This window comes from Arachis hypogaea, chromosome 18 (genome assembly GCF_003086295.3).
Source record: "Arachis hypogaea cultivar Tifrunner chromosome 18, arahy.Tifrunner.gnm2.J5K5, whole genome shotgun sequence".
In the NCBI taxonomy this organism is placed as follows: Eukaryota; Viridiplantae; Streptophyta; class Magnoliopsida; order Fabales; family Fabaceae; genus Arachis; species Arachis hypogaea.
In genome coordinates, this window is record NC_092053.1 from 105,838,897 (window position 1) to 105,864,642 (window position 25,746).

The 25,746-nt window shown below is 38.7% G+C and overlaps 1 protein-coding gene and 2 long non-coding RNA genes across 4 annotated transcripts; 1 reads left to right on the forward strand and 2 right to left on the reverse strand.

The window, feature by feature from the left end:
- Positions 1-851: 851 nt before the first annotated feature.
- Positions 852-3,642, reverse strand: LOC140181718 (uncharacterized). Of its 2 annotated transcripts, XR_011876813.1 has the most exons (4): positions 3,224-3,642; positions 2,981-3,135; positions 1,414-1,938; positions 852-1,098 (listed from the first exon to the last, which is right to left on the reverse strand). It is a non-coding gene; the product is annotated as an uncharacterized lncRNA (long non-coding RNA). The 2 variants fall into 2 exon arrangements; XR_011876812.1 differs by lacking the exon at positions 3,224-3,642 and having other exon boundaries at positions 2,981-3,191.
- Positions 3,643-14,521: 10,879 nt separating this feature from the next.
- Positions 14,522-17,915, forward strand: LOC112770637 (uncharacterized). The gene is made up of 3 exons (XM_025814962.3): positions 14,522-14,696; positions 16,299-16,406; positions 17,608-17,915. Exons 1-3 carry the CDS (start codon positions 14,634-14,636, stop codon positions 17,830-17,832), a joined length of 396 nt encoding a protein of 131 aa, XP_025670747.1. The 5' UTR covers positions 14,522-14,633; the 3' UTR covers positions 17,833-17,915.
- A 710-nt stretch (positions 17,916-18,625) lies between these two features.
- On the reverse strand, positions 18,626-21,786 carry LOC140181719 (uncharacterized). Its single transcript, XR_011876814.1, has 3 exons — positions 21,625-21,786; positions 21,473-21,527; positions 18,626-18,913 (listed from the first exon to the last, which is right to left on the reverse strand). It is a non-coding gene; the product is annotated as an uncharacterized lncRNA (long non-coding RNA).
- Positions 21,787-25,746: the final 3,960 nt, after the last annotated feature.

A 25,746-nucleotide genomic window follows, 5' to 3' on the forward strand; every position in this document is an offset into this window, starting at 1 on the left:
CGTCTACCTGCTTGCTCGAGTCTGACTTATCTAACTCAATAAACAAAGTCAGGTCTGAAATGAAGGCCCAATCTACAAAGAAACCAATTCTACTACATCAAATCTGCCCAACCTGTTGAAGCATGAATCCTTAGGTGCGACCCGACTTGACTTGTACATCAAAAAGATCTTAACTATACTAACGTGTATCCCTACAAATTAGCAACACTATCACTTCATAAATAATTGGAAAGTATCCACCCACCATCATAGGTAGATAAGTTACCTAGTGATAGTAATATTATCACTCTTAGTGTATAAATACCCATCACAGATAGGTATTTCTTAACCCTAATTCATAAAACATGCCTAACATTTTTGCTAACTTAGCATCGAAGTCCCTTACAGGTACAACTCCCCATTCACCATAAAAGACCTCAGATAGCTTTGTCTCGTTTGAAAAGACGTCGGGACCTTCACTAGAAGGATTCTGGACCTCACGTTCAGGCCCAAACTACTTCAATTTCACGTAATTTTTGGAACACATCTTATATTTTTCTTTAGCATACTATGAGCTTGTTTGAGTGCTATTAGGTTGTTAAAAAATTTTTAATAATAAAAATAAAAATTCTAAAAAAATTATAAAAATATCATTTATAAGCTACAATTTATATCATTTAAAAAAACCATTTTTTCTTAAAAAATATTTTAACAAAATAAATAGACAAAAACTATCTTTATATCGTTGTACTTAAGGTTCTGAAAAATCAGACCAGTCATCGAATCGTTCTAGTCACTGGTCCAACTGGTTCAACTGTGGTCCAACCAGAAAAATAATTTTATAATGAAATAATAAATAAATTATAAATAAATACTCTAAAATATAATTATACTCTAATATAAACTTTGAAATATCTTCTAAATTTAAAGTATTACATTCATGTCATCAACCAAAGCCTTAAGATCTTTAGAAAAAGTACAAAATTAAAAGTAAAATAACAAAAAAAAATATCCAAATACAAAATGCTAATATAAAAGTTTATCATAAATCATCAAAATCTGCAAAAATGTGCTGTAGATTTGTTGTATTGGGATAATCTTCACCTTCATTTTCCAACCCTTTTTTGCAGAAGAAACAAAATATATAGCATAAATCATTAAGGCAGTCACAATCTAAATTAAAATCAATAATCAAGACATTCACAATCTAAATTAAAATCAAGACAGTCATCAAGACTTTCAAAATTAATAATTAGTAAATTAAAATCACAACACACAAAACAGCAACACAGCACAACAAGAGCTATTCAATAATCACTAATCATTCAACAAAAATTAAAAACACAACTACAGACCTTCGAAAGATAGAAACAGAGCATAAAAACAAAAAAAATGAAGAACACGTGAAGAACAAGTGAGCACTGAGCCACTGACCTTTGAAGACAACGCTGACAGATTGGTGATTCAAAGACCAATTACCGCAACAGACGATGTCGACCAAATAATGGTGAACAGCTAAAGACGATGGATGGGCTGAGCTCACAAAAGAAGAAAGCAGGGATTGGAGACTTGGGGGCAATGGCTTGATGGACGAACGGTGGTAGTAGCTCGATGGACGGAAAAGAGTAGTGGCTCCACGGACGGACAATAGTAGTAGATCGAAGAGATGCTAGGATTGCAGAAGAAAGTCTTTTCTGCTTGAGTGAGAGCTGAGAGGAAGAGCAGTGAGAGGCATGCTTGAGAGATTTGATTCATTTCAGACATTCAGCGATTCAAAACGGCATCGTTTCCTTTAAACTGTCTAGTTCTCGGTCCGAGCCAACCAGCTGGTTTAGTGGTTCGCCACTGATTTTTTGCTCAGTAGTTTCACATGGTTAACCGAACCGTTGCTGTTACTGGTTTACGGTTGGACCTATCTGACTGGCCAGCTCGATCCCATTTTTAGAACCATGGTTGTTTCTAAATATAATTAATAAATTAAAAAATATTTTTACATGAGATATTTGAACATCAAATTACCTTAATTTTTCTAAAAGATCTTTTCAAAAAATCATTTAAAAATTAATTAAAAAAATTATCGAAACAAAGGATTTTTATTTAATAAAATAAATTAATTATGTAATCAATTGAATAGATTTTTAAAATTTTACCGTTTTAAACATGAAGAGTGCTAGGGGAACAATGAAAATTTTGAACAACATGAACAACCACCAATCAAATGAAAATACACTACACCTTAATTTAATGCTACTAATCAAATTTACTCTTTTAACCCTATTAATTCACATTGTTTACCCATTGTTCAAAAACTTTGTTAGTTACCTATACTTTTCCTTTAAACATTTAGGTATGATTTCGCTGGCACAAAAAGCGAAATCATCGATTACATTGATTGTGCAGTTACCGGCAGCGAAATTCAGGAAGAACTAAAAGTGCGCGGTTGCGCTATTTATAGCCTCCACCACCATGATTTTGCAGGTAGCAAAAGCGTAATCAGGCGCTTTCTAATCTTTCTGGATTTTGCTGTTAGTAACCATGCAATCAATGTAATCTGCAATTTTATTTTTTTTTGTGCCAACAAAATCGTACCTAAATATTTAAAATGGTAAAAATCTACTTAATTGAATAAATAATTATTTTATTTTATTTAAATAAGAAAAGCTCCAAACAAATTCATATTTTTTATCCTTTTTTATCTTCTCTCTTACGACTAGGCCTAACACTATATGGATTGAAGATGTACCTGAGAACATTAGAAGAGAGAGAGAAAGAGTATGGAATTGCAACAGCATACAAAAGCATCACAAACACTGAAGATGATCAATACGCAACTTAAAAAATAATTTCAACTTAAAAAATAATTTGGAATTGAAAAGGATCTCAACTTAAAAAATAATTTAGAATTGAAAAGGATCTCAACGTATAAAATATTTCATGTAACTCACTTTGCATAATAAACTTCTAACTACAAAGAGAAAGCAAAGAATTATGGGAACATTACCTAGTTGTCATAGATATGTTGGAACAGAAGAAACCTTTATACATGCGCTTTGTGGTTGCCTAGTGATCTAGACAAGATTAATGCATCTCTTTAAAATTAAAAGCTTCTTCAGAGCTCCCTTCAACACTTGACTAAGGTGAAACCTCACCTCAGAACTGAGCAACAAACTAAATGACTCTTAGATGGATAGATTTATAATTGGATATTAGTGGATCTGAAAATGAAAAACACAGAAGTATTCACCCCAACAGTGAGTAAACCCCCCAAGTCTACATCAGCTTACAGCTCACCATGTTGAGGAGATTTACACAACTTTCAAAAAAGAAAGTCTCTTAAACATAGTCGTAACCAGATTTTAAGCGAACATAAAATGGAATAGGCCTCCACAAGGATGGGTAAAATGAATTCAATTGGGAGGTCAGCGGGTAATCCTGGACCAGCTGAATGCGGTGGAGTTGTGAGAGATGAGAATGGATGATGTATAGCAGGTTTTATAGAAAATTTAGGGACATGTAATGCTTATCAAGCAGAACTATGGAGAATTTATTATGGTTTCAAAATGTTGTAGGAGTTAGGATTTAAAAGGACAATGATGGAACTAGATTCCAAAATAATGATAGAAGTTCTTGTTGTAAAAATCAGAGCAAAAAAACATCCAAATAGTCTAATAAAGAGAATTTACTCCCTTATCAATAAGGAATGGCAACTCAATTTCAACCATACATACAAGGAAGAGAACCGCATAGCTGATTGCTTAATAAGGCTAAGTACAAAAAAGAAACTTAGGTATCATTTTGTGAATCTGTCTTTTAGTGTTCTTAAAATGATTATTAATGATGATGTCCGAGAGATTATTTTACCCCGTATAGTTAAAATATAGTTTTTAGTTCCCTGAGTTTTAAGCCCCGTTAAATATATCAAAAGGAGAGAAAAAAAAAGTTTAAGTTTTTTTCTAATATTAGATTATTATGCATAAACTTTTTAAAATTGACTCAAATTATGTATTATACACTGTTGTAAATCTTTACCAAATGTTAATAATATTGTTCATACCCTGGCCCAACGCTAGGGCCCAGGATCCAAGTAAGAAGGCCCAACCCAAAGGATTGAGCCCCACCCTGCACCAAATCAACCGCTACAAAGTCGGTTTGCACCACGACTTGCTCTAAGGAAGTCGGGAACGAGGATTAGCTGGCAGATAAGCACTCATTTGAATGGGTAACTGCCCCTAGAATCTCTCTAACCACTTCCACGAGCCATATCTTAACTTCCCTAAGATAAAGGGACGATTAACACCCTAGAAAAGTGGCACTACTCCAACGGTGGTTATTGGTTCACCACTATAAATACACTGACACTCCTCAGGTATCTCTAAGACCCAATACACTCTAAACCTGCTCACGCCCTTGCTAACTTAGGCATCGGAGTGTCTTTGCAGGTACCACCCCCCATTCCTCCACGCACGCACAAGTCGGAGGGCACCGAGTTGTGGATCCACCGGGAATCCTCCTCATTCATACGTTTGGACCAACCAGCACCGTCCAGCCCATTAATCTCCGGTTACCCACCGTAGCATTGGCGCCGTTGCCGGGGACCCGAGAGATCAACCAGTGATGGCGGACAGATCCCCTGAGGAGGGTCATGTGGAAACAGATTCTGAACAAGAGAATCTGGATACCGGAAATAATGACGCGGACCTAACCCTCCATCAGGAAACCAATGATCAACACAAAGAAGGAACCTCCGGAGTCAAAACCCCGAAGGTGAATTCCTCTGAAGGCCGTGAGTCAGAGAAAGATGGACAGTCCCACGCAACTGAGCTTATGGGATTAGTCCATGTCCACCAATGTCGTTTGGAACAACTAGAACAGGAACGGGAGCGACAAAGGGAGATAGAAAAGCACCTAAGAGAGGAGATGGATCGACGAAAAGAGTTAGAGGAAAAACTCTTAAAGTTAGAATCCTCCCTCAAAGGTCGGAACTCCCGTGACGGTAGAAAAGATTCGCCCCTAGGGGGGAAGATCCTTTTAGTGAGGACATAATGAGGGCAAAAGTTCCGAGAAACTTTAGAAGCCCCGATATGGACCTCTACGACGGAACCACTGATCCAAAGCATCATCTGAGCAACTTTAAAAGTCGGATGTATCTGGCTGACGCTTCTGATGCTACGCGATGCAAAGCTTTTCCGACAACCTTGTCAAAAGCAGCGATGAAGTGGTTCGACAGGCTCCCCCTGAAGTCGGTTACCAGTTTTGAAGACCTCTCAAGGAAATTCTTGATGAGGTTCTCTATCCAGAAAGACAAAGTTAAACATGCACCAAGCCTCCTGGGAATAAAACAGGAGGTCGGAGAATCCTTACGAGCCTATATGGAAAGGTTCAACAAAGCATGTTTAGAGATTCAAGACCTGCCCACCGAGGCAGTCATAATGGGGTTAGTCAATGGGCTCAGAGAAGGTCCCTTCTCACAGTCCATATCCAAAAGACATCCCATCTCTCTAAGTGATGTACAGGAAAGAGCTGAAAAGTACATCAACATGGAGAAAAATGCTAAGTTAAGAGACCTGAGTTGGCGACCTGGGCACCCTCCCTCAACAAAAGAGAGAGAGAGGAAAACCAAAAAGAAGGAAGAACTCGGTCTCGATAGACCAAGGAAATATCACTCTTATACTCCCCTAAAGGTCTCCATGGTGGATGTATACAGAGAAATTTGTAATACTGAAAGGCTGCCACCCCCTAGACCCATTAAAAATAAAAAAGGGGGGAGCCGCAGCGACTACTGTGAGTACCATAAAATATATGGTCACTCCACAAACGACTGCTACGACCTTAAAAATGTGATAGAAAAGCTGGCTAGGAAAGGTCGGCTCGACAGATATCTCATAGAAAGGTCGGACAGTCATGGGAAGAGAAAGCGAGATGATATGGATAGAAGAGACCCACCACCGCAGACTCCGGAGAGACAAATCCACATGATCTCAGGAGGGTTCGCGGGAGGGGGACTCACCAAATCCTCTCGCAAAAGACATCTCAAGAGAATCTACCAGGTCGGAGGAGATTCATCCGACCTCCCTACCATTTCATTCACAAAAGAAGATGGGCAAGGAATAATCCCTGGACATGATGATCCAGTGGTAATAACTATGATCCTAGCAAATGCTCATCTCCACAGAACCCTAGTAGACCAAGAAAGCTCAGCGGACATCCTTTTTAAGCCCACTTTCGACAAACTAGGGTTGGATGAGAAAGAATTAAGAGCCTACCCCGACACCTTATATGGACTAGGCGACACGCCAATAAAGCCACTAGGATTTTTGCCCCTCCACACCACTTTTGGAAAAGGGGAAAAATCAAAAACTCTGAGCATAGACTTCATAGTCATCGATGTAGGGTCAGCATATAATGCTTTAATTGGCAGAGCTACCCTTAATTGACTCGGAGCGGTGGTATCCACTCCTCACCTTTGTATGAAATTCCCGACTTCAGCAGGGATAGCAACGGTAAGGGGAGATCAGAAATTGGCAAGAAAATGCTACAATGAAAGCCTAAACCTGAGAGGAAAAAGCCGAGAAGTTCACACAGTAGAGCTCGGAGGCGCAAGGGCTAGAGAGGAGCTGCGTCCACAACCGGGAGGAAAAACCGAGGAGATACAGGTCGGCGAAGAGGATGGAAAAAATACTCACATAGGGGCCAACCTAGGGGAAACCCTAAAACAAGGGTTGACTAAGCTCCTAAGAGATAACTCCGATCTCTTCGCCTGGAAGGCCTTCGACATGCCTGGGATAGACCCCGAGCTCATGTCCCATAAGCTCTCGGTTTACCCGGGGTCCCGACCTGTACAACAAAGAAGACGCAAGCTCGGCCCCGAGCGAGCCCTAATAGTAGAGGAGCAAGTACAAGCGCTCCTAGAAGCCGACTTCATTAGAGAAGTCAAGTACCCAACATGGCTAGCCAATGTAGTGCTAGTCAAAAAACAAAATGGCAAATGGAGAATGTGTGTCGATTACACCGACTTAAATAAGGCATGTCCGAAGGACCCTTATCCACTGCCAAGTATTGACACCCTAGTGGACTCCAGCTCGGGGTATCAATACTTGTCGTTCATGGACGCCTACTCGAGGTATAACCAAATCCCAATGTATGAGCCAGACCAGGAGAAAACATCATTCATCACGTCCAGAGCTAATTTTTGCTACGTGGTCATGCCATTCGGATTGAAAAATGCAGGGGCCACATACCAGAGGCTGATGAATAAGGTGTTTGCCTCTCACCTTGGAAGCTTAATGGAAGTGTACGTCGACGACATGCTGGTAAAGACCAAGAAAGAAGTCAATCTCTTGGCAGACCTCTCACAAGTCTTCAACACCATAAGGCTACACAGGATGAGACTAAATCCCTCAAAGTGTGCCTTCACAGTAGAGGCAGGAAAATTCCTAGGGTTTATGCTAACACAAAGAGGGATTGAAGCTAATCCCGACAAGTGTAGAGCTATCCTGGAGATGAAAAGCCCGACTTGTTTAAGAGAGGTCCAGCAGCTGAATGGCCGACTTGCAGCCCTTTCCAGATTTTTGGCAGGATCGGCACTAAAATCCCTCCCACTGTTCTCCTTATTGAGAAAGGGATGTCAGTTTGAATGGACTCCTGAATGCGAGGAGGCGTTCCAGGAGTTCAAAAGATTCTTAAGCCAACCTCCTATTTTGACCCGACCAATAGCTGGGGAAGACCTCGTCCTATACTTATCTGTAGCAGACAAGCAGGGGTGGCAAAGCGGGCCGGCCCGCCCCGCCCCGCCCCGCCCCGCCTAAGCCCGCCCTATAAATGGGGCGGACCGGCCCGCCCCGCCAACTAAAATGGGTTCAAAATGCTAGCCCGCCCTGCTTTATGGCGGATTGGTGGGTTGGCGGGCTAGCCCGCTTCTTTTTTTTTTGAAAAATAAAATTTATTAAAATTAACCAAAAAATAATAATTAAAAAATCAAATACAAATAAAAAATAGTCAAATTATAATATAATTTTTTTACTATTTTTTTTAATTTTTAACTTCAATAAAATTGTTTAAAATAATATTTGTCAATAGAATCATCTTTATTTTAAAAAATAAGTCACATAATTTGAGTATATATACGAAATTGTAAAATAAAATAAATAAAGTTAATAACTAAAGAAGAATAAAAACAAAAAATGAAAAAAAGTGTTTAAAAATTCTATAATTATTAATTTTATAATAGTCATCACTCTTTTATTTAATAAAAAAAAAGAAAAACAAAATCTTCGGCCCGGCGGACCGGCCCGCCCCGCCCCGCCAAAACCCGCCAATTTGGCGGTGCGGGTTTGGCGGGTTTTTGTATTTTGGCGGGCTCCAAATCCTAGCCCGACCCGCCTTTTTTAGCGGGTTTAACGGATCGGCCCGACGGGCTCGACCCATTTTGCCACCCCTACAGACAAGGCAGTCTCGTCGGCCCTAATAAGAGAAGACGAGGTCGAACAGCACCCAGTATATTTCATCAGTAAAGTCCTACAAGGCCCTGAGCTAAGGTACCACAAACTAGAGAAGTTTGCCTACTCCTTAGTAGTAGCCTCACGAAGACTACGGCCTTACTTTCAAGCTCACACAATAAGAATCCGCACAAACCAACCCATGAAGCAAATCCTCCAAAAGACGGATGTTGCAGGGAGAATGGTTCAATGGGCAATAGAGCTCTCCGAATTCGACTTGAAGTATGAAACTCGGACAGCGATCAAAGCCCAGTGCCTCACCGACTTCATTGCGGAATACGCGGGAGACCAAGAGGAAAAACCAACTACATGGGAACTTTATGTAGATGGATCCTCAAACAAAATAGGAAGCGGTGCAGGCATAATATTGGTGGACGAAAGAGGGACCCAAATAGAGGTTTCCCTCAAATTTGAATTCTCAGCTTCAAATAATCAGGCAGAGTATGAAGCCTTGATTGCTGGATTGAAGCTGGCGGAAGAAGTCGGTGCTACAAAAGTGATGATATACAGCGATTGGCAAGTAGTAACCTCCCAGATAAGAGGAGAGTATCAGGCAAAGGACCCAAATATGAAAAGGTACTTAGAAAAAACTCTGGAACATCTTGGGCGCTTTGCAGAAACCGAGGTCAAACACATAACTCGGGATCTAAATAGCAGAGCAGACGCCCTATCCAAGTTGGCAAGTACCAAGCCAGGAGGGAATAACAGAAGCCTGATCCAGGAAACTCTCCAGAAACCCTCCGTAGTAAAAGAAAAAGACAAACAAGAGGAGGTCCTTGAGGTAGTCGGATTAAACCTCGGTTGGATGAGCCCCTTGGTCGAATACATAAAATTCGACATCCTCCCCAAGGAGGAGAAAGAGGCCAAGAAGATCCGAAAGGAAGCGCAACATTACACTTTGGTGAGAAATATCCTCTACAGAAGGGGGATATCAACACCATTATTAAAGTGTGTACCGACTTCAAAAACCACCGAAGTGTTGAAAGAAGTCCACAGTGGGATCTGCGGAAATCATCTCGGAGCAAAGTCACTAGCCAGGAAAGTAATCCGAGCTGGATTCTACTGGCCGACCTTACAGAAAAATGCCACGGAATTTGTGAAAAAGTGCCAACCATGCCAGATGCATGCAAATTTCCATGTGGCTCCCCCGGAGGAGCTAATCAGTATCACTTCTCCATGGTCTTTTGCAAAATGGGGAATGGATTTGTTAGGTCCTTTTCCCCAAGCGCCAGGACAAGTTAGATACCTGATTGTGGGAATAGATTATTTCACAAAGTAGATAGAAGCAGAACCATTGGCCACCATCACCGCACAAAGAAGTCAGAGTTTCCTCTACAAAAATATCATCACAAGGTATGGGATACCTTATTCCATCACTACAGATAATGGAACTCAGTTCACCGACTCTACCTTTAGAAGCCTAGTAGCCAGTATGAAAATCAAACACCAGTTCACCTCGGTGGAGCACCCGCAAGCCAATGGGCAAGCCGAGGCAGCCAACAAAGTCATACTGGCAGGGCTAAAGAAAAGATTACAAGATACAAAAGGAGCCTGGGCCGAAGAGCTCCCACAAGTGCTATGGGCTTACAGGACAACCCCCCAATCCGCCATTGGAGAAACACCCTTCCGACTAGTCTATGGCGTAGAAGCCATGATCCCAATAGAAGTCAACGAACAAAGCCCAAGAGTGATTCTCCATGACGAGATCGGAAATATACAGGGGCATAAAGAGGAGCTCGACTTGCTCCCCGAGGTCCGAGAAGAAGCCCAGATAAGAGAAGCAGCGTTGAAACAAAGGATGACTACAAGATACAACAAGAAAGTCATTCGAAGAGCATTCACCCCAAGTGATTTAGTCTTGATCAGAAACGACATTGGAGTCAACAAATCAGGAGAAGGAAAGCTCGCTGCAAACTGGAAAGGACCATACAAAATCAATGAGGTCTTAGGAAAAGGCTATTATAAAGTGACCGACTTGGACGGCACCGAGTTACCAAGGTCGTGGCATGCTTGTAATATGAAAAGGTACTATAGCTAAAAGCGAACTCTACTCCCTGATGTACTCTTTTCCCAACTTCATGATTTTTTTTCCAAAACCAAAGGGTTTTTTCTGGAGAAGGGTTTTTAACGAGGCATCATAGTAGAGACTAAGGGAAATAGATTGTCAAAAACCCTTAGTAGCAATAAGGTACCTCCCCAATTAATAAAAGATCTTTTTTCATATATATCTCTTGCAAATTCCTTTTTTATTTTTTCTTTCGACGAAACGCGCCGACTTAAGCTCGACAAAACGTGAAAATCCCATGAACCGACCTAGATGGTCGTCAGGATAAAACGACGAGGTACAAGTCGGTGTAAAGAGGTTATAGAAGTTGATCATGATAAACTCGGAAATATCCCGACTCATAAGTCGGAAAGGGAAACCGAGTAAAACAAAAATGAATCACGAAAGTAGCCTAAAGTCATAAAAACTCAATGAAACGAAATTGAGTACTAGGAATAACCAAAGAGAGGTAGGAAAAAACCTAAGAAAAGATTAAAAGGGTGTCCTAAAGATCCTTAAAATAAAAAGGTTCAGAAAGGCAGACAAAGCCAAAGAAAAGGTTTTTCCAGAAAAGATCAAAGGGAAGTTCGAAATCAGAGAAACATGCACGCATAAGGTAACTTAAACCCTTATCCAAAAAAGGGTATTTATTTTTTAACTTAAACCCTTATTAAAAAAGGGCATTAAAAAGTGTTTTGTTTACGGCCTTAAAAGGCCAAAAAATTGTTCACGCACTACCAAAATTAAATAAAGAGTTTAAAAAGAGGGGACCCACAGGCCGGGCCCCCATATAGCCAATAAAATTATTTTTTAGGAAGGAGAGTAGACGGATCACCATCACCAGAGCCAGGAGGAGCACCACCAGGACCGGGAAGAGAGGCATCCATAGGAGATGAAGAGGAAGTCGAAGGAACTGTGGAGGAACTCGGGGCGTCCTTAGGGCGGGGAGGAGACTTTATAATCCTTTTCCCCCGAGTCTTCAAATCTGACTCGGAAATAATCTCGGGGACAGGGGGATCCACAATGGCACCATCGATGACAACCTTATCGGGATCTAAAGGAGAGAGGTCCAAGTCAGGAGCAATGACTCCGACCTGCTCCTTAAAGATCCTCCAAGCCTCCTCAGCGCCATCAGCAATAGAGTCCTCCAACTCGGCGTATGCCTTCCGAGAATTCAGCAGATCATTTTTCACAGACACAAGATCATTAAACAAACTTTGATAGCTATCCTGTACTGTCTTCCTCAAACCGACCTCCATGTTGCATTGGGCTTGCAACTTCCTCTCCCTCTCCCGGAGGTTATCTCTCTCCTCCCTCAGCTTGGCGACTTCCTCCTTCAACTTCCCCTCATGCTCTTGATATATGAGAAGCCTTCCTTCCAGCTCTTCGACCCTCGAGGTCATCCCTAAAGAGCTGAGAGGAGCCTTCTCAAAAATATCTAAGAGTTTGCCACAAACCCCCCGCCGTCTTAAGGCTCTCCTCAACCAGAGTGGTAAGGTGGCGCCGAACAGAAGCATCATCCATGCTTATACGAGCATGGGGATAGATGTTCTTTCGGACGAATGCAAGAGCATCCGCCTTCACCTCACCAGAAGAGCCAGACTCTAAGGTCTTGCGCTTCTTATTCTTTGGCTCAGGAGAAGGTCGAGCAGAGGGGGGCGGCTGAGAGAAAGTTGAAGAAGAAATCACAATGGGCTGAGAGGGAGTCCCAACGTTCCGAGGAGGAGGAGGATGAGAGATGACCGCCCTGGCGCCACCAGTCCTGGCGCGAGACCTTGCTTTAGCCTCCTGGACCCTTTGGTAAGACTCCTGAGCGTTTGCCTTTGCCATCTCTGAAAGGACAATAACAGATAGATCAGACAAGTCGGAAATCTAACAAACAAATAAAAGCTACCTAGCTGTGCCTGAACAAAGGTCGGAGACCCCTGGAGAAACTTTTTTGTGTCCAAGTATGGGGCCCTCCCCCACACTTCTCGGAGGAACCCCACAATGGCTGCTTCTACCTCATCCAGGTCATCCAGACCATATTTCTCGCAGGGGGAGGCCTCCAGCCAGTATAAAGGAAATCGGGGAGAATAATTATCATCCAGAAAAAAGGGATGGTGACCCTCTACGGCTTGAACTTTGAAAAAATAATTTTTAAAGTCATGAAAGGATTCGTCAAAAAGGGTAAAAACTCTCCGACCCTGTATGGCTCGGAAAGACACCCATTGTTGCTTATTGTTTATCCCACTGAAGGGTTTGGTCATATGGAAGAGATAGAAAAAAATCTTCAAAGAAGTCAGGAACTCCAAAGCCTGGCTAATAAATTGATAAATTTTCAAAAAACCCCAAGAGTTGGGGTGAAGCTGGGTAGGGGCAACTCGGCAGTGATGCAAAACAGATATCTCAAAGTTTGAAAAAGGAAGGAAAACACCCAAACGGGTGATCATGCACTCATACATAAAGAAAAAATGAGGGACCGCCTCATTGACCCTCCCAAAGCAAACCCGGTCTTCAGGACCCGGGACTACCAATTCGTACTTCGGCTCGTCATCCTCAGAAGTACAAATTCTGTGGTGAGTGCGAAGGTTGGTGATAAACTTAGTATCGACCGAGGGTTCCTCCCCTAGGACCGTGACATCAACCCATTGAGAAAGGATATCTACGGAAGCCATTTCTTTTTCTTAAAAAGGTAGCAAAAAACCTACAAGGGAAAAAGAAAAGAAAAATAAAAAACACGGTCTCTAAAGGAGGAAGTACGGAACTGAAGTCTACAAACCAACCTATCTACAAAATGAAGGCATGCAAATAGAAAAACATGTTACAAAAAGAACTAACATTTATCCGAAAATGAGGGTTGAAGGAAACGAAAAGCCTTCGAAGATACAAGAACACAGCACGAACGAATGAAGGGGAAAATTTGAAAAATCGCAGAAACGAAACAATGAAAGAGAGGGAAAGTATTTATAAGTACGTTAGGGACACGATGGTAAAAGCGGAGCAGTCATTAATGAGAGTGCACCGTTACCAAGGCCATCAATCCCTACGCACATCCCTAACAGACGCGACGCTTGATTAGACGTAACTGTCAGAACCAAAAGGTCACGAAAAGTCACGTCGGTTTTAAACCATCACGTCGGTCCTCCAACAAGTCGACCACAATCCCGAGTAGAATACTCGAACCCAAATCTTAAAGAGAAATTGGGCTCGAGTAGGGGCACTGTTCATACCCTGGCCCAACGCTAGGGCCCAAGATCCAAGTAAGAAGGCCCAACCCAAAGGGTTGAGCCTCACCCTACACCAAATCAACCGCTACAAAGTCGGTTTGCACCACGACTTGCTCTAAGGAAGTCGGGAACGAGGATTACATGGCAGATAAGCACTCATTTGAATGGGTAACTGCCCCTAGAATCTCTCTAACCACTTCCACGAGCCATATCTTAACTTCCCTAAGATAAAGGGATGGTTAACACCCTAGAAAAGTGGCACTACTCCAACGGTGGTTATTGGTTCACCACTATAAATACACTGACACTCCTCAGGTATCTCTAAGACCCAATACACTCTAAACCTGCTCACGCCCTTGCTAACTTAGGCATCGGAGTGTCTTTGCAGGTACCACCCCCCATTCCTCCACGCACGCACAAGTCGGAGGGCACCGAGTTGCGGATCCACCGGGAATCCTCCTCATTCATACGTTTGGACCAACCAGCACCGTCCAGCCCATTAATCTCCGGTTACCTACCGTAACAAATACTTTGTCTTTTTATAATAAAAAATTATTTTTTTACAAAATGTTAGTAGCATTTTATCTTTTATAATTAAAAGATATTTTTACTATAAGACATTAGTGATGTTTTGTCCTGCTATTATAACAAATGAAATACTAAAATAATTAAATATTTTGTATTTCACATTACAATAATTTATATATAAAAAAATTTCAAAAACTTGGCCAATATTTTTTTTTAATCATCAATTTAATTTTTTTAATTTAATAACATAACATTATTTTATATATATATTCCTTTTAAAAAGAGTGTTTACGACGTGCACGCACGCGCCTCGTTAGCAATAAAATTTAACCGAGGCGTTTTTGACGAGGTTTGATTTCTGGAAGCAATCCGATTCCCATGGCCGAGGATCGGAAACCAGATGCACAGTTCTTCGAGCTTCTATCCAATCTTCTCCAAGAGGTTCCTCCTGCCATCTTCTAACTTTCATCAATTTATTAATTTGTCTGTTCTCATGCCGGGTTTGCTGTTAGTTTTTTTTTATAAGCTTGTCATAATTCTGAAGACTGCTTGGTTCTGATGTTTGTGTTTTGAGTTGGTTTTCTGTTTGATTGATGGGGAACTAACTTTCAATTTTCCAATTATGTGAGATTTGATTATCTAGGTTATGTGATTTTTGGTCATTACTTGGGGAGGTTTTAGTATTTACACCATGATTTGTAAATTGTGATAATTGCGTTTGTTTTGCCAAGTATACTAGAGAGTAACTTTCATGCACTGTAAAATACATAAGAATTTTGCAATCATACACTGTTATGTAATAGAAAAAAATGTAATATGAAAATTGTTCTCAATCTGGTTTAATGGCTAAATTTGGCTATTTTCACATGGGAATTTGAGTTAATGCGGGGATTCGTGTTTAGCACGTTATTTTATTTCATTTTATTTTGATACAGAGGCATTCCCTGTTCTTGTTGTTTTGAATTTAGGTTTTAGGTTTTAGTTTTTGGTTATTGTCTTACAAGGTTTTTTCCACACCCTTTGTAGAGTTAGGCTGATCAGCGTCCCAGAGTGTTGATAACACCCTTTTTTACTTCATTCTCTTATTATCAATGTAATTTCATGGTTACTTTTGTGTCTCCTGATAATTGTTTTGTACTCTTAATGTTAATGGAGTATTCTGAAAATGCGGTTTGCTCGTCCACTTTATTGGTGGATTATGCAAGTCCTTGAAGACAGCAGATAAATTGGTTCTAGAGGAAACTAATCATGAATTTGCATGCCACTTTGTACTCACCTTGTTCTTGAAGATCATGAGTTTGGGTGAATAAAACAACTTATCTCTTTGTAATGTACACAGGCAGTACCTTGACAGGTTTTGATGTGTTTAAAGAGCTACCTAGCATGAAATCTCTTCATAGATTTTCATTGTGCACCATGAATTGCTTTTGGAAAATTGTTTCGGGCGGCATGTATTAACTGCTGGTCACATACCATTTTTATGGAGCTGTGCTCATCTGTAGTTATATTTGCTGTTTTGACAAAAATAGGATGAAAGGAATACATGAAATATGCACATCCATTCATCCAATAATACTGTAGCAGAGGATATAAAAGAATAGTAAAGCGTGATTTCTTTGAAACTATTTAGTGATAGATTTCTCCATTGTGGTCTGAATTGACTTTTTGGACTATAGTGAACTGTGTTTCCTGTGTTGTGGATCTAAGCTTAGATTTTTTGGAAGTATCAATGTTTTGCAATGAAGAAGAATATCCACATGGTTAATTAAACATGCTCGTCTGCTGTTCTTGTAAAGTAGCAAATTATTTGGCTACTTGTTCACACTTGATGAGCATTGTTTAGCAGTATTCATCATCTGATTAGCTTTGGCCACTACTTTCAGAAATTGCAAAATGTTGAATCACTCAAAATGTTACTGTATTAGACACACTAATTTTTCTTAAGCAATGAAGATGATTGCATATGGATGCCACTTTACTGTTCTACTTCCACAGCACTATCCCTTACTGATCATCACCCGTGTTGGATGTTAAACTGTGTAGGTGGAGACTCTGACAAACCAAGAAGAAGTTGAATTGCGTTCCAAGATTGAAGCCCTTGGATTAGAGGTTACAAAAGTTCCTTCAAATTCAACCAAGCAGCTTAATGAGGTAGTTTTCACATTTCAGTTTTCAGTTTCACTTTGTAGTTTTGTTTTAACCTTACTCAATGCACAGGGCTCAGTTTTTCTGTTAGGTTTAAAACCACATTTTGATCCCTATATGCACCCGTCATTTTTGTTCTGGTTCTTATATTAAAACTTTTTTGGTTTAGGTCTCTGTAGTTATCCACAAAATGCTGAAAATAAAAATGGGAATGGAAATCCCCTTCCTTGTTTTGAAACCTTTACAAACGGCTTTAGGATACTCGTTAACTAAAGCCATTTTTTTTTCAAATATGACTATCTTAATTTATTTATACAACAATAAAGCTTCATCTCACTAGATAAGATTGACTACATAGATCAAACAATGTCATGTGTCTTGTGACTCTTGTCCATAAATAACGAATCAACTTAATCCATTTATGCTTAAATCTCTTATCTTGATTTATTCATATGTTTAGTTAAAATCCAATGAATCATAAATTAGAAACTTAGGGCTTGTTTTGAAGGGTTTTTAAAAGATTTTTTTAAGTGATGTTTTCTTTTAAAAAAATCTTTGGAAAAAGTAAAAATAATTTGATATTTGGATATCTCATTTAAAAGTTTATTCTATCAATTATTTTTGGGTACAACATATAGGATCATCCTTAAACAATAAACATTCCTTACTAAGTAAAGAATATTGAACTCGATTTTAACTAGAGAACTTTTAATTTTACATTTTGTTATGTTTTTTTATGAATGTTTGCGATTGAAAAGGGTAACTTACTACCAAGTTAACCATTTTTTCTTGGGCTGCATATATTGTTTTTTATAGAAAGGAAAACAAAAAAAAATTAAATCCATAACTTCTTGTTTTATTTATTACCTATTTTACCTCTAATAGGCAATAGCAGGTCACCTTTTAAGAAGCACTATACTTCTTATTTTACTTAAGAGTGTATTAGCAAATACTTTTCCAAAGTAAAAAGTAAATTATAACTTCTAAAAAAATTATTTTTTTATATTTTTATTTTTCTAATATTTTTCCTTTTATTTTAAAAGATTTGTCAAAATCATACTAAAAGATAAAACATCTTTTTCTTTTAATAGAAGATCTTTTTTCTTACATGCACCCAAACACACGCTTAATGCCCATTTTAATCTTCCTTAACTATTACAGAGACCTCAACTTCTTTTAACTTCTAACCATCTTCTTGTGTACATAGTTGGAAATAGCTAGGGAGTTGGATAAATTATCAGCAAAATTGGATGATGTTGATGAGATGATATCATCAACCATGGCTGAAGATCCACAAGTGAGGTCTCTCTTAAGTGATACAGCTGATTTGTGGATGCCAGTTATCACTGCCAGTTCCGAGGAAAGGCGTAATTTTGCAGCTTCATCTGGAGAAGATAACAAAGACCAAACGCAAGTGGAAAACTCTAAATAGATTCTTATTTCTTGTATTCCAATATTGATGAGCTTGTAGCATTATTATTATTATTATTATTATTATTATTATTATTATTATTATTATTATAGAGAGAATTAGAGATAATCAGAAAGAATAATAGAGGAATTCCTAGAATTAGGGTTAAATAGAAAAAGAAGAGTTTTTAATTACAGTTCATTTTTTTAGATATTGGAAAAGATTTGGAGTAATGCTTTAATATTGGAAATGACGGTGTTTTGCAAAATTCTGGCGGCAATAGAATTTACAGAGAGAGAATTGGCAGAGGGTGGATTCTGGGCGGCAACAGGTTTTTCTAGCTGTTAATTCTTTGGTTGCAAAAGGGGCATTAATATTGCCGAAGGGTTAAGAAAAGGTGCTAAGATAGTGGAAGACCGAAAAGAGAAGAATCCAGTTGCCAGTATTATACTACTATCTAATGGACAAGATAATTACACCGTCAATAGCCCTGGAACTAACCAACCTGAACCAAATTACCAGTTGCTTTTGCCTACTTCTCTCAGCGGTCGTGATACTTTGGGATTTTAGAATGCTTTTGGATTTGGCACAGACCATGATGCTTTATGTAACACTCCAATTATCCTAAATCTTACCTCTAGTCGTAAAGCAAAGGTTAATCAGAGGTTACGACAGTCCTAAAGTTTATACATATTTATATATAGAAAGAAATAATATATTCTAGGAGCTTGATGAAGGACTAAGCTCAAAGACAGATTTACAAAAGCGCGAAACGTTCATACGTAGCTAACGCATAAGATACAAGGTATAAGTATAAGAGAATAAAATATATATATAAATATAAGAATATAATAATCATAGAGAACTAGTCGCAACTTGCGAAGTTTAAGCCGACTAGTTACAAATAGAAAGATACAGAGCTTTAGAATTAAAACAGCTTATACAACCTATCTCTCAAATAAGCCTCTAAAGCCATACAGATAAATATACAAAAGGTGAGAGAATACTATGACGAAAGTAAAACAGAAATAAACAAGGAACGAACCATACTCCGCTCTGTCACCATATCCGTAATCTCACCGAAGTAGATTACGACCTGCATCTGAAAAACAACAACAAAGTATGGAATGAGAACCAGAGGTTCTCAGTTTGGTAGCAGTGCCCAATGATGTAAGATGTAAGGCTCCGGGACGCCGAAGGCAATCCTAGAACTTCACATCACATACAGATATTCAAGCTTAACGAAATAAAATAAATACATAAGAAACTTAAACCATAAACCGGGTTATCTAAACTTAGGGGAATTCTAACTAATACTAATCATACCGCTGTATCCCACAGGTTTCGCCAACCTAACCTCTATGCAATTCCATCGCCACCACCTACCTAACCTCCTCAGCACCAGACAAACACAAGATAAATGCAAGCAAGTAAAACACAGATAGTATTCATTTACAGCAAGTAACTCAAGAAGCAAGTAGACATGTTATACAGTTAGGCAAACTCAAGTAATCAAAGCAAACAAGCATATAGAAGATGCATATGATGAATGTCTATCCTATTAGCTCATGATATCACTTGTCGGTCCGTAAATTCCAACCCGACACATCCTCCCGGATATAGCCTTTTTTGCCACGCTAGGGATATAGTGCCCTGCACACTCATGTAGTAGGAAGTCTACTACGCAAGGAATATAGGCCCCGCACACTTTCTGCAGCAGAGAAGGAACCAACCACAACAAATCATGCAGCAGAACAATCTGCCACGCCGGGGATATAGGCCCCGCATACTCTCAACATTCAACAAGTCATGCGACAGAAACATCTGCCACGCCGGAGATATAGGCTCCGCACACTCTCAACAACAACTAGTCATGCAGCAGAACAATCTGCTACGCCGGAGATATAGGCTCCGCACACTCTCATATAATCCAATCATTTTCTCATCATCAAATCATCACCAGACATTACCATTCCTCATCTCAAATCACTTTCAGTTATCAATTCTCAATATTCATCAAGATCATCATTTCTCTTCGAGTTCTCAACTCATCTCAGCCATCCTCAATTCATATTTTCCATTCCAACTAAATAGTTCATCAGTTTTTCCCAATTCCAATACCATCCTCCTTTCTCCTCTACCATACCCATCCTCAGTACACCAGAAACCTAAGCCTCCGTTCTCTAACTTTTCAAAATAATACTAAGTAAATTACCTAGGACCTTTTCCATGTTCTAAGACCCGAAATTAAGCCCAAAGTCTTAAAATTGTGTCACAGAAGCTTACAAGTCTAATTCTCCGTCTCTAGACTCAAAACGGAAGTATCCTATAGATTCAAACCCAGTTGAAATAGTTTAGTTGAATACAATAAAAAAAAACCATTTCTCTTGCAAAAACTGATTTTAAGTTTGAAATCTCTGCACCAAGATAGCAAGCTACCATGTTCTTAGAAAATCCACCAAAAATCATATTTTCATTTGATGTATCTGAAATTTTCCAGAAATAAACTAGACTCATAGAGCTTTAAATCAGTCAAAGTCTCATAGAAAAATCATTTTTTCTGGAGAGAGTTATACTGATTACAAGTTTACTTTCAAAAACTAGTTTTGCTGTCAAAATAGCTAAGAGCTCTATTTTTAAAACGAGCACAACTCCTTTCACAAAATTTATAATAGTCTGAAATTTTGACACAAATAAGAAAATAGTCCAAGTCTCAATGTCCTTTTGGTGCCACTCAAAATTATGGTCAGGATTGGGAGATATAGGCTTGGAAAGTTGCTGGTTTGATTATGTAGCAGCAGAAAATCAGTTTTAAAGTAACAAACTTCAAAAGTTTATATCTCCTAATCCGACCGTTAAACTTTAACCAAAATTTCCAGGATTTTTCTACACATCACAAAAATTCGAGAAAAATTAATCCCATTCAATTGTGATTGTTAGATCATTCCCAAAAAGTGTCTGAAGCTGCTTCCAGAAAATAGATTATGCAGAATTTTGCCAAATCTCAACTTTCAAAATATTTCAACCAAAAATCAGATCGAAACCATACCAACTCCAATTTACCTCATAACTCACTCTTTGTGTCACAATCTACCATTCATACCAAATTTTTTATTCACCCTTCAATATCCTCAACCTCAAATATCAAATATATAACACTAAAATCATTCCTCCACCAACCACATTCATCAATTTCCATTATCAAATACATAACAATACATTCATTTTTTTTTTAATCAACACATTAATCAAATTCCATTCCACCATTTCCAACAATCATCATAATCAATTTCAATCTCAATCCTCAATATCATACTATCAACATCAACATTTCAATTCATCAACAACCCAAATTATCAAATCATCATACAACAATTCTAACAACCAATTTAATTCAATCCTATCCTATGGGTCACTAGCCTAAGTGTCCATAAACATTACATATTACATAAAGGAAATCGAAACCATACATTGGCCGATTCCCACTATGCTCCGACACCAAACTTGATTCCAATCAAGCTTCTACCAAGCTTCAAACCATCAAAGCCAAACCAAAAGCCACTACCAACTCCAAAAACAAGCTTCATACATACAACATAACCACACATCAACAACTAAATCTCATACTATATCACACCACAAGGATAAAGAGGTTCCTTACCTTATCCAACGAGAGTATGGATAAAATCCAATAATTACCCGTTACTAGAGATCACCTAAACAAGCAAAACCACAAAATCTACTCAAAACCCATAACCTCAAAAACGCAGAAATCTAGGGCAAAAAACTGGGACTTGAGCTTCGAGTTCTTACCAGGTTTTCTTAGATAGAAACATAAATCTCAACGAGAGCTTCGCGTGGCTGCAAACGGCTCGTCAATCGGAGCTCCGTAGCTCAAGTTATGGCTCCCGAAAGGTGGAGATGAATAGTAACCACTCCCCTCTTCTCCTCTCATCTCAAAACCGCGGCTCTCTCTCATTTGGGGGAAGAAATGAGCTTATATATGTTGGGCCTTGGGCCCGGTTTAGCCCCGGTCCAACCCGTTAGCGTTTTTAACTCGTTTGGCCCACTTTAGGCCAAAACCTTTTAAGATTAGTGTCTGGTTTTCAATTTTAAATTCTTTTTGTCCTTTCAAAAAAATAAATCAATCTTAAAAATATTATTTTCCAAAATATGTGGTACTGGACAGACTAAAGCCGGTACTGCCAGCTTAAGCGCCAGTATGTATTTTTACAAAAATTTTTTGAAAGAAAAATATTTTCTAACTCAGAATAATTCACTGAAATCAAATTTCACATTTTTTTTAAATTAAAACTTCTAAATTTTGAATCTATTCCGGGCACTAAAAATTATTTTATTAAAACGATTTTACGTAAAAAACCCGGTTCTTACATCCTCCCCTCCTTAAAAAGATTTTCTCCCTCGAAAATCAAATCACGTGATATATCCTACTCGAAGCGCCCTACTGTGTCGATGTCCCCTCTCGCCTTCCGCTGCGTCACTCTGATTATCGTCATTAAGAATCCAGAATTTATCCTTTAAGACAAAAACCGATTTTTGTAATACTTTTCAAAACCTTTAAAACAAGTTCAATATGAACTAGTTCATTGTTAAAACTTTCTCAAAAGAGTCAAAAATCATTTATTTGTAAATCAATCACTTTAAAGCATGATTCTTCTAAATTCATTAAAATCCTTAAATCAGAACCTTTCAAATTAAACCCTTTCTGATAAGTTAAATTACAAGCCAAAATCACAAGTTGATAAAATCATAGAACTCACTTTTATTTTTAAACGATATCATTCAAACCAAGAATTTCGACTTTCTTTCAAAACCAAATCATTTAAACCAACAGTTTCAAACCAAATTTTCAAAATCATTTTAAGCTTTAGAACTTTTTCAACAAGAATTCTAAACCATACCGTTTAGAAATTGAAAACCTTAAGTAAAAACTGCAAAAGAAACAGTTGGCACTTCTCTTGCCACCAGTGTTGAGCCTCACCCATCAACTGATACGCTGCAACTCCGCGAATCGGTTTTCCGGGACATGTTGAGCTCATAACGCATAGGCTAGGTTAGTCTTCCTCACTACCTCTCCGCTAACGTGATCGACCTCTTCCGTGAGTTGCCTATTCAGGCTTCCTTTCCACACCAAAAAATCGATATCAAGGTGATCAATCTCAATATCAAAAGTCTAGTGCTTCAATTATCCAAAAAGGCACTCACAAACAAGCATGCTATGAGATATCAAGTAGATAACCTAAATAGCATGAAAGAAAAAATGGCTCAGATTATGCAACGAAGCACAATCGGTCCATCCCTCAGGCTCACAAGGACGAACCGCTCTGATACCACTAAATGTAACACCTCAATTACCCTAAGCCTTACCTCTAGCCGTAAAGCAAAGGTTAATCAGAGGTTACAACAGTCCTAAGGCTTATACATATTTATATATAGAAAAAAATAATATATTCTAGGAGCCTGATGAAGGATTAAGCTCAAAGACAGATTTACAAAAGCGCAAAACGTTCACACGAAGCTAACGCATAAGATACAAGGTATAAGTATAAGAGAATAAAATATATATAAATATAAGAATATAATAATCATAGAGAACTAGCCGCAGCTTGCGGAGTTTAAGCCGACTAGTTACAAATAGAAAGATACAGAGCTTTAGAATTAAAACAGCTTATACAACCTATCTCTCAAATAGGCCTCTAAGGCCATAAAGATAAATATACAAAAGGTGAGAGAATACTATGACGAAAGTAAAACAGAAATAAACAAGGAACGAACCATACTCCGCTCTGTCACCATATCCGCAATCTCACCAAGTAGATTACGACCTGCATCTGAAAAACAACAACAAAGTATGGAATGAGAACCGGAGGTTCTCAGTTTGGTAGCAGTGCCCAATGATGTAAGATGTAAAGCTCCGGGACGCCGAAGGCAATCCTATAACTTCACATCACATACGGATATTCAAGCTTAACGAAATAAAATAAATACATAAGAAACTTAAACCATAAACCAGGTTATCTAAACTTAGGGGAATTCTAACTAATACTAATCACATTGCTGTATCCCACAGCCTTCGCCAACCTAACCTCCGTGCGATCCCATCACCACCACCTACCTAACCTCCTCAGCACTAGACAATCACAAGATAAATGCAAGCAAGTAAAACACAGATAGTATTCATTTACAGCAAGTAATTCAAGAAGCAAGTAGGCATGTTATATAGTGAGGCAAACTCAAGTAATCAAAGCAAACAAGCATATAGAAGATGCATATGATGAATGTCTATCCTATTAGCTCGTAATATCACTTGTCTATCCGTAAATGCCAACCCGAGACATCCTCCTGGATGTAGCCTTTTCTGCCACGCCAGGAATATAGTACCCTGCACACTCATGTAGTAGGGAGTCTACTACGCCAGGGATATAGGCCCTACACACTTCCTGCAGCAGAGAAGGAACCAACCACAACAAATCATGCAACAGAACAATCTACCATGCTGGGGATATAGGCCCCGCATACTTTCAACATTCGATAAGTCATGCGACAGAAACATCTGCCACACCGGAGATATAGGCTCTGCACACTCTCAACAACAACTAGTCATGCAGCAGAACAATCTGCTACGCCGGAGATATAGGCTCTGCACACTCTCATATAATCCAATCTTTTTCTCATCATCAAATCATCACCAGAAATTACCATTCCTCATCTCAAATCACTTTCAGTTATCAATTCTCAATATTCATCAAGATCATCATTTCTCTTCGAGTCCTTGATGATTAGGATTTGCACCAGTTTGGAATTTCGCAAAACAAGAATAAGCGGTTCGTTGCAAGTATAGCCCAAACCGGAAATTCAATCCCAAACATCAAAGTTTAATTCAATTCAAATATAAACCGAGTGTAATGAAACCTCAGGTCGTTCTCCCTAGGACGCAATTGAGAGTGTTACTCTTTCGGTTGTGAAGGCAAAAAGGGGTTTTGCAATCAAAGAACTAAAGATTAAAAGAACTAAGTAATAAAAGAACTAAGGAATGATCAAAATTGTAATTCATGCAAGTAAAGAAAAGATGAGATCAAAACTAGTGAAAATGCTATAAATGCATAAAGAGCCTTGACTTGGGAATGAGAGTCTAAGAATTCTATCATTGCCATAACCACAACTATGATAATTATGATGAGTCGATCTTGCTTAGTTAACCCTAACCATCGATGAGTAAGTCAAGCAAGCATAATTTGTAACACCCTAACTACCAAAGCTCACACTTCCGGCTGCGCGACTCTGATAGCTCGGACATTACGACGACACTTATACTATTTAATACTAAAATATGAGCCTGTTTAAAACTTTAAACCGCAATACCGCTCCCAAAGATACTTACGTTCGATAACATACATCCATAAATACCATACAACTTACAACAACTCATAAAGAGTACATCCATATATATATATATATATATATATATATATATATATATATATATATATATATATATATATATATATATATATATATACAAGCATTAGACAATACAATTCCTATCCTTCTTACAAAATATCTCAAGATAAAGGCGAGGGTACAATAAACCATAATCTAAAGCAATACAGAGCATCACAACAACAACTAAATAAACTCTTTGTAACTTCTGCGCCCATATCCTGAAAGGGGAAAAATGTAGAGGGGGTGAGAACATCATCCTCGAAAGGGTTCTCAGTGGAGGGTTTTTGGGAATTACTGTAATAGGATACGTGAAGATAAACCGTACCAGTGATTAATAATCGTCTTATGTCTCCTTTTCAAAAACAACGGTTTACAGTAAAAGTAAAGTCTGAAAATCTTTTCTGAAAGAAGAACCGTTCAATTCTCAAAAACTCAAAAGCCTTTCAAAAAGGTTTATCTAAGCTAAACCAA